At 27.1% G+C, this 13,132-nt stretch overlaps 2 protein-coding genes across 2 annotated transcripts; both read right to left on the bottom strand.

Moving 5' to 3' along the window:
- Positions 1 to 2,313: 2,313 nt before the first annotated feature.
- On the bottom strand, positions 2,314 to 5,793 carry LOC114184117 (cyanogenic beta-glucosidase-like). The gene is made up of 13 exons (XM_028071368.2): positions 5,602 to 5,793; positions 5,371 to 5,440; positions 5,124 to 5,182; positions 4,953 to 5,028; positions 4,773 to 4,850; positions 4,592 to 4,676; positions 4,217 to 4,472; positions 3,995 to 4,110; positions 3,486 to 3,694; positions 3,365 to 3,396; positions 2,989 to 3,091; positions 2,757 to 2,865; positions 2,314 to 2,678 (listed from the first exon to the last, which is right to left on the bottom strand). The coding sequence occupies exons 1-13, from the start codon at positions 5,761 to 5,763 to the stop codon at positions 2,483 to 2,485; spliced, it is 1,551 nt and encodes a 516-aa protein (XP_027927169.1). The 5' UTR covers positions 5,764 to 5,793; the 3' UTR covers positions 2,314 to 2,482.
- A 2,904-nt stretch (positions 5,794 to 8,697) lies between these two features.
- LOC114185651 (cyanogenic beta-glucosidase-like) lies at positions 8,698 to 12,156 on the bottom strand. The gene is made up of 13 exons (XM_028073512.2): positions 11,974 to 12,156; positions 11,726 to 11,795; positions 11,263 to 11,321; positions 11,070 to 11,145; positions 10,888 to 10,965; positions 10,705 to 10,792; positions 10,152 to 10,407; positions 9,946 to 10,061; positions 9,601 to 9,809; positions 9,480 to 9,511; positions 9,285 to 9,387; positions 9,049 to 9,157; positions 8,698 to 8,969 (listed from the first exon to the last, which is right to left on the bottom strand). The coding sequence occupies exons 1-13, from the start codon at positions 12,133 to 12,135 to the stop codon at positions 8,798 to 8,800; spliced, it is 1,530 nt and encodes a 509-aa protein (XP_027929313.1). The 5' UTR covers positions 12,136 to 12,156; the 3' UTR covers positions 8,698 to 8,797.
- Positions 12,157 to 13,132: the final 976 nt, after the last annotated feature.

Raw genomic sequence — 13,132 nt, forward strand, 5'->3', positions numbered from 1 at the left:
TCTTTCAATCACACATCTTTGATACACACAAAATATTTAGTTTGCTTCTATAATTTCATTTTAATTCTCTTAGTATCACATATTTTATTTAGAGGTTAAAATTAGATTAATTTCTACCACACTAAAAACCAATAATTGTTTTATTTGTAAAGTATGAGTTACTTTGCACTCATAAAAGAGGGGGAAAATGTTTTTGTTAAGGTGCTTCATGAGCGAGACACAACTTATTAAGATATTTTAGTTTTTGTTTTAATTTGAATATTATATTAGATTAATTAAGTTTTATAAAGTATCGAGAATCGATGAATTTTGTAATCTTAGTTTGATTGATAAGAGATTAATTTTATTTTCATAAATGTGTATTTGGTAATATATATTATGTTTGTATGAAGAGTAAAATCTACATATATTACAATCTTACGATGATCTATGATTATATGACCGATCTTAAATTTAATCTCAATTTTAACCACGTGGATGGTATTAACAAAATCATCATTATTTTCGGCTCCATTCATAAACCCTCTCTTTCTCCTTTTTATTTTTATTTTCATTTTCTCACTTTTCTACATTTCAAGTCCCACTAATTTGCTTATTTCAGTAACTTATTAAAAGTTACATATTTTTAATACTTTGGGAAAGAATAATACCACACTTGAATAAAAAAAAAAAAAAACTCTTCATATTTTAAATGAAAATATGTGTCTGTCTTTGAATCCTTACCCGTTTATAAATCTCTACACTGATCGAGTAGAGTTATAAATATGGACAATTCATGATTTTTTAAATTAAGAATAGAGATGAGATAAATTTGTATATTTTTATTTGGTTTTCGCATTCAATATCCGTTCTCATTCTTATACTCATTCCGCTTTAGATTGCTAAAACAATTTTAATTAATTTGATAATTTAAAAAAGTTATGTTTGAAAGTGTTTTTCTATATTTATACAATTAATTTTTTTTAATATTTGATATTAGAAAAATAAAATATATATTATTTTATTTTTGAATACTTAATAATATATATATTTTTAGTATGATTTTTATTTTATTATAAAATATTTTATTTAATTAATATTTAAAATAATAAAAGAACAAAATATGGATGGAAAGATCATTATACCGTTTCCCAATTGAGTTGCGAAAACACAAAAAATTATATCCCTTAAATATAATATAATATAATATGAAAATGAAAATGAAATTTTACTTTAAAGATAAAGATAAAATAATACAAGCTTTTCTCAATATCGTCCTTAATATATCAATCGATTTTTTTTTTACTTCATTTTGTTCAAAAATAATTAGAGTTAAAATACAATGAATATATTATTGTGATAATCTCATGTAAAACAAAAATATTTTTTAATTGCTTATTAATGATTAAAATAATATTATATATGTGAAGTAATAAAATAAATAATATATATATATATTCAGATTAAAATAATAAAATATTATTATTAATAATAATCTCTTTTATAATAATAAATTTATAGTTTTAATAAAAATTATATCAAATTAATAATTTAAGCATATAATAAATGTAATAATTACATGAAAAGAAAAGCAACTTAAATTCCATATTAGCAACTTATGAGAAGAAATTTTGAATAACACAAAAATGAATAAAAAGTTCGTAGTAAATTAATATTACTTTCTGCACAAATTTTAAAAATTATTATTACTTTTTTCAGTGACGTACCAAACATCTAAGATATGCAGTAGACAAAAAGTCTGAACTAAAAAATCACTTTCTTTCCAAAAATTGGTCCACAGAATGAGAAAGATGATATTACAGAAAGATACTTATCTATATAACAACCAAGTAAAGATTTTACTTTTCTTAAAGTCACAAAAATGCATGTGCATTCATAACTATGGATGACATAATGGACCACATTGCAAAATTATTTCATATCTACCCTACCACCACTTTTAAACCATGGATTCCATTTTCTTCTATATATTTTTATTATCTTCACTTTAACTTTTACTATTATCTTATTTACTCATAATTTCGACTTTTTAATGGTTGAGAATTCAAATATTTAGGTTTAAATTTTATATTAAATAAGAATGAGAAAGTTTAACATTATATAAATATCAAAGTTCATAAATCTATCACCTTAAAGTGTTGAATTAAGAATAATTACAATCGTCTGTATATAAATTCTCTTCTATATGGATTAGACTCATAAAAAGTATAAAATTCTTGGAACGATTCAAAAGGTTGAAGAAGAAAAGTGTAATAAAAATATTCTATAACTCATGACTACATATTTTATTTTTTTTATGCAGTGTATAGAGGCTATTTTAAAAACTAAAATTTATAATAACATTAAAATTAATATTTGGATACAGCATTTACCTTAAAATAGATAACTATGATAAAGGAAGAATAATTAAAACTATAAATTACATGCGTTTTGCATCAATGATTACTCTATATATCAATCTTTATTCTAACAGTAGAGTGCCTTAAATATTAAAAGTAACTTTATTCTGGGACTTTTGAAGGAAGTTCTTGAACCATTTTGCAGATAGTTTTTCATGTCGCTTCAAGCCATCATTATAATCCACGTAGTGTATTCCAAAGCGCACCACATAACCATCGTTCCATTCAAAGTTGTCCAACAATGACCATGCAAAATATCCTTTTATGTTTACGCCATCCCTACAATAAAAAATAAATTAATTAATTAAATTTGTAAATAAAATAATTATTTTAAGCAATAAAGAAATCATTAATTACCTAATTGCCGAATTTATATAATAGAGATGGTGATAATAGTAGTCAACTCTATGTTTATCTTCAAGGGCTTTCTCTAACGATTGTGCCGTTTCTTGCAATTCACTCACACCTTCAAATTAAAAGCAATATACATTAAAAATATACAAAATGTATATTTTAAATAATTTGGTCTAAATATTTACTTTATGAGATATTTCAAAGATAATAAAAGGATGATGTTTGATTTAATTACCATTTTCAGTTATGTAAATCACAGGATTGTTGTACTTTTCTTTTGTATAGAGCAACAATTCTCTAATTCCTTTGGGATAAACATATAGCCAACTAGAGCCGGTCTGAAAATATAAATATCAAGTTATATAAAACCAAATAAACCAATAATAATAGGAAAATGATTTTTTGACTACTAAATTTTGGTAACTTTATCTTACAATGTTAGGTGTCATTTTCTAAGTGATTTTTCATTTTTCTTTTTTTTCATTCTCAATATTCAAAAACCACTTAGAATGATACCTCATGTTATAAGAGATAATTGTCAAAATTTAGTAGTCAAAATATCATTGTTCATTATAATATGAACACAAAATTTGAAATCGTTGTATACATACCGGTGAACCTATTGGAACGCCATGACGAGTAGCTAGCGCACAAAACAAAAAACAAAAATGTGATATTATGAAATTATAATATTATGTAATTTAAATAAGTGATAGTTAAAGTAATACTTACATGAAAGATTGGCATTGCAATCTGTTTCATAATGAGGTTTGGTTTTGGGTGCATCGGCAGCATAGTAAGTGGTGTAATAGTTTAATCCAAGAAAATCATATGAACTAATAAGAAGTTTTGATTCTTTTTCAGTGAACTCTGGCAATCGTTCACCAACTAAGGAACGCATGCTCTCTGGATACTTTCCTGTTGTCAATGGTTCCATGTACCTATAATTATTATCACAAATCAAAATATCAAAATTTTAGAATCATTCCTTATTATTATTCACATACTTACTACCAAAATAATATAATGGTTAAGAATTCAAATATGAGTCTAAGTTTTATATTGGCTAAAAATGAGAAAGTAGAGTACTATATAAGAATAAAGACTCATAAACTCATTGTTTTAAGGATTTGGGTTGAGAGTGGTGTCAATGCCTTATGTGATTATGCTCAGGTCCCATTGATATTGTATCTCTCCGGTGAAACCCCTCTATAAATTTGAATGGAGAGTGAAGTACTTACCATCCATACATAAAGTCGAGAGCTCGTTGAGCAGCTTCTTTATCCGATGTGGAATTTGAAAATGGCTCAAACCAATGAGACACATGTGTTATGCCTATCTTTCCATTTTGATGTTCCTGAGCAAAGTGTTGAAAATGTTAAGTACAAGAGTTGCACAAAAAAATAGTCTAACCCTATAGCAACATTGAAGTGTAATTAAGCTTTTGGTGAAGACTGAAAAACCTGATATTTTTCCTTATACACTTGAACAGCTGCTGCATGAGAAAGTAGTTGATAATGTGAAACTACATAAGGTTCTGTTCCTGAATCACCACCAAGACATTCTGGATTTAACCATTCTGAACATCGACCTGGTGCATAGCCACCGATTGCATAACCACCCCTACTAAAAGACCATGGTTCGTTTAAAGTAATCCAATGTTTCACCCTATCTCCAAATTCTTCGAAACAAAGTTCCGCATAGTCTTGAAAATCCTTTCTGAAAATCAGTGATGCATACAATTGGATCATATTGTTATTATAATGATAATAAATTAGTGTAAACTAGTTAACTTTTTAATAGTATTTATGACATAAAATAAATTTTGTAAAACTTACACGATGAGAGGACTTAAGAAACCACCGTACTCTTGTAAAGCTTGAGGAATATCCCAGTGAAAAAGTGTCACATATGGTTGAATACCTGCAATTTTAATATTTGTCACTTACTTAAAAATCTATTATGAAATGTAAACTTTTTGATTAAGAAAAAACAAGAGAGTAAAGAATGAATGTTGACCGTTGACTAGCAATTGATCGATAAGGTTGTGGTAATATTCGATTCCATCGTGATTTACACCTCCACTAAGCTTTCCTTCTGTTTATGATTAACAAAGATTGAAATCATTAACATGGAAGATGCAGATGCAATAATTACGAAAATAATTAACAATTGTTGATGAACTTTGATCAATCTAACTTGGTAGGATTCTAGACCAAGAGATGGAGAATCTGTATGCATCCAGATTCATGTTCTTCATTATCTCGATATCTTCCTGTTATATAATAAACATAAAATATTAGAAAAATGATTAATTATTCTGAGAGAGTGATAATTGGTTTCTTCATTGAGTAAGAATTTGGACTTTACCTTATAACGATGATACTGATCAACTGCTACATCTCCGGTACTTTTATCCTTTATCTTCTCTGCAAGTATAATCAGACTATTATAAAACGTTGAACAGACATCATCAAATTAAAACATCATAAAAATATTAAGAAGTGAATTTTAAGCCTGACTCAATCTCACAAAATCGATTTGTAAGATGATATTTGCACTCACTTATATACTATGACATCGTTGTATCTCTAGTTAACGTTCAGACAAAAAATACCTGGATGTTTGTGGGTGTATTCATCCCACATACTTGGTCCTCTTCCATCTTCATTTGCCGCACCTTCATACTATAGCATATGAACACAACAAAACCTTATGAGTTTTGGTTCAAAAGTTAACTTCCTTATATAACCACATGCTCTTGTTTTTTTATTCAAATCTGACTATAGTTAATATTAGAACAGATTTTGAATGTAATAATACAAAAACGAAATCTGAATCTGTGTACCTGGTATGCTGCTGAAGCTGTTCCAAAAACGAAGCCTGTCGGAAAACTAGTTCGATTGAGTGAAGAAACATCGACAACAGATGCAGTAAAAGCAAAAGTAATTGATGGTAATGTGAGAGCAAGAGCCAAGAAGAGAAGGAGAATAAAGTGGTTGCATGCCATGTTGTGTTATGATTTTATTGCACAAGTTATGATATGCAAATGTTCCATTTTATAGAGAAGAACATAAAGTTATGGCTAAAAATAGTTTTAAGTGATTACAAGCTCAGCCACTAATACTCAAATTGAACAGGTCAATAGTTCTAATTTAATCTGCATGTTTCAATGGTTTTAGTGTAGTTTGAAATGACTGAATGAAAAATAAGTGTATAAATGAGATATGATTTAGTTTAAAGATTTTTTTTATTAGTAAAGAAATATATCGATTATGCATTTAATCCTTTTACAAATAATAAATACTTAATTTTTCACTACGTATTCAAACACAGCCAAACAAGTTTATCTATTAAAATCCTGCTAATTTTATATAAAATTTTACAAAAAAGCTTAATTTAGTATATGACTAGAGTGAATTATATAAAACATTGGTATGAATGTGCTTATTTTTTGTATATGTTATTTTTTATATGTATACTTCAATAAATAAATTTACTATAAACACATAAATCAAGGTTAAGGAATTATATGTACTAGTTACTTCACTATACTACAATTACACAAATGTTAATTCAAAGATATTTTTTTTTCTTTTATATATGTTTTTATTGTTGCTGAAATCAAAAAATTAAAGTATTTTGATAATTTAAATAAAGTTAGTTGTTTTTTAATTAATTTTACTACAAAAAAGTCATACTTTTTTTATTAAAAGTGAATTAAAAATTTTCACAAATTTAACTAAATTTTTTTTGTTAGGTTACTTAATTAATGTTGGATCAATAGTTTTTTTTTTTTCATTTATCAAGTCCTATCAGGCCTTTCAGATCTTTCATAAAAAAACACAAAAATAGTGTTACCCACATCATTTTTTCTATTGGGACCTTCTTTTTTTCTCCTTTCTCTTTCTCTCTTTCTCAATCAGTCAATAAAAGCAATCTCACCATGTTTTCAATTGATTTACCATTTATTTTTCATATCTTCCAATTTTCTCAATTAAAAACCTCTACAAAATTATCCAATAAAATTTCCATCGTGCCACTCTCCATGACCCTTTTGTTTGCTCCCTTTTCTTTTCTTTATTTCTTTAAACTTTGAAGCATAATGGTTTTACTACAATATTTTTATTTTTGTTTAATTTTTTTATTCAGCTACACAAGATAGAATTTTAATGTATGTTCTGGTATTATTATTATTATTATTATTATTATTATTATTATTATTATTTGCTACATGTAATATTAACAAGTCCTTATATACTTTCTTTTACAAATTTCTTTCCATGAATGTGATCTGAGATGTTGAAAATCTCATTTTTCTAAAACTAAATACTAGGCTGAAAAAAATATTTTTGAACCATGATATCAATGCATAATCAATGTTATAAAAATTCTCTTTCCTAACTGAAAACAAATAACTAAAAAAGAAATTATTCTTTAAAATATGAGTTATATAATTTTTTTAATATTCTTTTTATACAATTATATGCACCTTAATTTTTTTAATTAATTACTCATAAAAATAATGAAATTATATATTTTTATATATGCTAAAATTGTCACATATGAAGAAGTATATATACATTTTTATTACATTAAAATAATATTAATAAAATTATATTTATATATATATATACTTTATTAATTTCATTTTAATGTAAAAAAAAATGTGAACATACATGTATTTTTCATTTGCTTTTCTTTTTTTAAGTTCATTTGCCATTCATTTTCAGTACCCAACAAAAAAAAGGGGGCCGTTGTTTATGCTTTGCATAATTTCTTTCAGTACCCCTTGGTGTGGATATATTCTCATACTTAAGGTCTTAGAAGATACTGAAACATACGATGATACACCTAAGGGTGTTTTTTTTTGGGGGGGAAATAAAAATAAGGTGTTTCGACCAAGTATATCTTTTTGTATACTAGTATATATAGATAATAGATTGACTTAAGTATATATAAGTTCTTTTGTCACTTCATATACTTTGATATTTTTGAACTTTAAAATTTAAAATTAGTATACACATTTTTCGTTTATAAAAAATTAGATATAAATTGTAACATTGAATTCTTACTAAAATGTCATTATAATAATCAACTTTTGTTTTTTTCATTTACTAACTTACGGTTCGTTTTTGTTAGGTTTATTGGACTTTCATTTTAGTTGGCCCAATACCGAAAAGGCTTTTTGTTCCTGCATTGCATAATTTCTTCTAGTATACAGGTAAAAATTGGAAACGTTTTAGAAGATAATAATTAGCACATACGATTTATGATGGACTCATCTAGCTCTAATTGATTTTTCCACATTTAAAAAAAAAAACTAATATTTTAGTTTAATTTTAAATTTTTCATATACTGTTTTTTTTATTAATGATTCTTTCCTTCTCAAGCTCTATTTATAGAATATCTTTTTCAAGAACAAAAGTTAAGGAAAGTCTTGCAATAAGAACAATCATAAAATCTGAAATTATCCTTAACAGTATGTAGCTTTAAGGAAGAACATTGTTTGTGTCAGAAGCAACCTAAAAAATGAATTCATCATATCTTAAATGTTGTGGGTTGCACAATTATTTTGTGACGGAGTCAGATGGGCCAAGTTATAATCCAAGTGAAATTTCTAATAAGACAATTGTTAAGGGGGAGATTATTGTATGTAACATCAATTGTTCCATGACGGAGGTCAAATAAGCCGAGTCACAATCGAATCATGACGTTTGGACTGTTACACTCTTAAGTAAAAAGAGTTGCGCTCTGACTAAAAATTATAGTTCTTGACCAAGTAGTAAACTTTCGATCCTAACAATTGATATAAGTTACACTCTTAAGTAAAAAGAGTTGCGTCTTGACTAAAAATTAAAGAGTTACACTCGATCCTAACATTAAATACATATTCAACTTAAAAGAAAAAAAAGGAAAAAAGAGAAATACGATGGAGAAAGAATAATTCAAAAATAAATTTTTATTTCTAAGAAGCAATCATACAATAATTTATAGTTAAAATTATTACATGAATGGGTGTTTCTAAAGAGATTCTCTATGGTCTAATACTTGCGAAGAAAGTTCTTGAACCATATGGCAGAGAGCTTTGGATATCGCTTCAAACCATTCTTATAATCCACATAGTGTATTCCGAAGCGCACCAAATAACCAGAAACCCATTCAAAGTTGTCCAATAATGACCATGCAAAATATCCTTTTACATTTACGTCATCCCTTGTAAAGTCAACAAAATAAATAAATTACATTTTCAAAAAATATTATTTTTAAACAATAAAAATAAATTATTCATTACCTAATTGCTGAATTTACGTAATACAGATGACGATAGTAATAGTCAATTCTGTATATATCTTGAAGAGCTTCCTCTAACGATAGTTTTGGATCGGTGAATTCACTTATACCTACAAATTAAAAGCAATAAGCACTACAAATGTTAGAAGAAAGATTCAATATAATTTTAATTAATTTTGAATAACTATTTTACGAGATATATTTCAAAGATAACAAAATGATGTTTGATTTAATTACCATTTTCAGTTATGTAAATCAAAGGATTCTTGTAATTTTCTTTGGTATAGAGCAACACTTCTCTAATTCCTTTAGGATAAACATATAACCATTCAGAACCGCTCTGCAAATATAATTATATAAAGTTATATAAAACCAAATAAACTAATAATAATAATAATATGAACATAAAATTTGACATGATTGCATACATACCGATGGACCTATTGGAACGCCATTGCGAAATGCTACACCACGAAACAAAATACAAAATGTGATATTATGAAATTATAACACATAATTTAAATAAAAGTGACATAGATAAAGTTGTTCTTACATGAACTTTTGGCATTGGAATCTGTGTCATAATTAGGTCGTGTTTTGGGTGCATCGGAAACATAGTAAGTGGTGTAATAGTTTAATCCAAGAAAATCAAATGAACCAGCAAGAAGCTTTGATTCTTGTTTAGTGAACTCTGGTAATCTTTTACCAACTAAGTCACGCATGATTTCTGGATACTTTCCTGATGTCAATGGTTCCATGAACCTACAATAATCATTATCACAAATCAAAATACCAAATTTTATATTTTCTATCAATTACACTTTTAATTACACGATCACCATGTATCTGAGGTATTGTTCACCTTGGAACGCGTGTTTCGGTTAGAAAAAAGACTTACCATCCATACATGAAGTCAATGGCTCGTTGAGCAGCTTCTTTATCTGCTTTTTTATTTGAGATTGGCTTGAACCAATGAGACACTATTGTTATGCCTATCAAGCCCTTTTGAGATTCCTGAGTAGAGAGTTTCAAATGTTAAGAACAAGAATTATGCAAAAATACTTGAACCCCATAGAGCAATTAAAAATGAGTATAAAAAAAAACCTGATAACTTTTCTTGTAAAGTTGAACAGCTGCTGCATGAGCAAGTAGTTGATAATGCGAAGCTAAATAAGGTTCTGTTCCTGAATCACCACCGGTGCAGTTTGGATTTAGCCATTCAGAACATCGACCTGGTGCAGAGGTTCCAAGTGCATAACCACCCTTACTAAAAGTCCATGGCTCGTTCAAAGTAATCCAATATTTCACCCTATCTCCAAATTCTTTGAAACACACTTCCACATAGTCTTGAAAATCATTTCTGAAAATCAGTCATCCATAAATTAGGAGACAAAACAGAAACACAACACTGATGAGACTAGAATTCAACCATATAAAATATTAAAACCATTTTTAACCCAAAATCTTAAGATGATAAATTTATAGGTCTTCATCCTTATATGTTGTTCCACTTTTTTATTTTTATCCAATGTGAAACATAGACTCACACTTGGATTTCTAACAAAATTAAAATTAAAATTCACCTTGTAACGTAAATAAACTAGATGTTATTATTTGTAGTTATGATAGCATTGAAAATAAATTTTGAGAAACTTACACAATGCGAGGACTTAAGAAACCTCTATATTCTTCTTCCAGAGCTTGGGGAAGATCCCAGTGAAAAAGTGTCACATATGGTTGTAGACCTAAAACATTAATATTTCACGCTTATAAAACTATTATAAAATGTAAAGTTTTTAATTAAGAGAAAATGAGAGAGTAAAGAATGAATGTTGTTGACCTCTGTCTAGCAAATGATCAATAAAGTTGTTGTAATAATCGATTCCTTCTTGGTTTATACCTCCACTCAGCTTTCCTTCTATTTATGGTTAAAAAAAAAAGATTGAAATCATTAACATGAAAATGCACATACAATAATTACGAAAATAATAAATAATTGTTGATCAACAACTTTGATCTTACTTGGTAGGATTCTAGACCACGAGATGGAGAATCTGTATGCATCTGCATTCATGTCCTTCATTATCTGAACATCTTCCTGTTATATAAATGAAAAACAACATCCGAAACATATAACTAATTGTTTTGATGAAGAAGATAATTGGTTTTTTCATTAATTCGATGTTGTAATCATTAAGAATTTAGAATATTGTACCTTATAGCGATGATATTGGTCAACTGCCACATCTCCATTACTTCTATCTCTTATCTTCTCTGCAAGTATTACACATTTATATTACTTCTATCTCTTAGAAATACAAATAGAGACAGTAAATAACTTAAGTCAAGTCTTAGAAATCGGATTTAAGCCTAATTCAACTCCATAAAATCAGTTTGTAAGGTGATGTTTACACTTTACTTAAATATTATGAAATTGTTTTATCTCTAGTCGATGTGGAACTTCTAACACATCCCCTCACGCTAAGTTATATTCCTCTCGTGCATGAGACTAAAAATTAGTAAATGATCCGTTAACGGGTGGAACAGAATCTCCAAAAAAATTCACTAGGATAGACTTTAACCAACTCTGAAAGGGACTCACTTCTAACATCATGAGCAAACTCTTCTACTTTATATCACGTTAGAAATCGAAACACAAAAAAAAAAAAAAAAAAAACCTGGATATTTGTGGGTGAATTCATCCCATATACTTGGTCCTCTTCCATCTTCTTTTGCCGCACCTTCATACTATAACATGAACATAACAAAATCATGTGAGTTTAGGTTCGAATCTCAAAGGTTATAAGTTCTTGTTATACAAACATATCATCAAAATATATAATGTCATGTTTAGTTTGAAATCTCAAGGTTTGTGATAAGAACAATTTTGAATGTAATACAAAAATGAAATCTGAATATGTTTTACCTGGTATGATGCTGATGCTGTTCCGAAAACGAAGCCTGTCGGAAAACTAGTTCGATTGAGAGAAGAAACATCGACAACAGATGTACGAAGAGCGAAAGTAATTGATGGTAATGTGAGAGGAAGAGCCAAGAAGAGAAGGAGAATAAAGTGTTTGCATGCCATTGCTGAATCTTAGATTCTTCTTACTGCACAAAGTTATGATGTGTAAATGTTCCTTTTATAGAGAAGAAGAACATAAAGTTGTAGCTAAATATAGTTTTAAGTAATTTAGAATGAAGCTCAGCCATTCATAACTCAAACTATACTGGTCAATACTTCTAATTTAATCTACATACTGTGAGGGTTTTAGTGCAGTTTGGAATGATTTTAGCTACTATATTATTGATAATATTTATTATTAGGCTTTAATATATTGATAATGGTGTTTTTTTTATTATAGTATATTTTTAAAATTTTGAAACTAATTCAAAAAAAATTCAAAAAAAAAATAGTATATTTTTAAAAATTTGAAACTAATTAAAATTATAAATTGTTGTAAATATGTTTATCACCTTTTAGAGTTTGATAGATAAGGTATCTTCTCAGAGAAGTCAACCAGAGATATGTCTTGAGGATTTTTTTTTTTTTTAGGCTCAATTAATATGTTTACTAAAAATTGTATATTTTTTTTCCAATTTCATGTCTCTGTTGTTTTTTTACCTGTTATTTTTTAATAGAACTTTTCTTCTTCTTTTTTGACAATTTTTATAAAGGAATTGGAACAATCTAATTTTTTCATTTAACTGTATTGTTTTTACCTATAAAAAAAAATTTACTTAAATAGTCTTAGTGGTATTTAGTTTTTAAAAAAATTTAAAATTTCTAGCTATAAGGATGCCACTTTTAATGAAAAAATCTATATATTTAGTTTATTTTTTGTTAATATAAGATAGAAATGCGATTTGCTACTTGTTTGTGTTTTTTTTATTAGACTATAGTGTTATTAAAAAATACAGCTACTTTAGAATTAAATATATGTGAAAAAAAATCATTAATTGATGGGACGTAAATTTAAAAAATACATTACAAATGTGGAAGCACTTTTAATGTAATAAACCTGTAAGTTAATAACTTGCTAAAAAAGGTGCTGAATAAGCATAAATCACGTACTATCATTATG

Source organism: Vigna unguiculata, chromosome 5, assembly GCF_037176805.1.
Source record: "Vigna unguiculata cultivar grain cowpea cultivar isolate G323 ecotype 2 chromosome 5, ASM3717680v1, whole genome shotgun sequence".
Taxonomy (NCBI): Eukaryota; Viridiplantae; Streptophyta; class Magnoliopsida; order Fabales; family Fabaceae; genus Vigna; species Vigna unguiculata.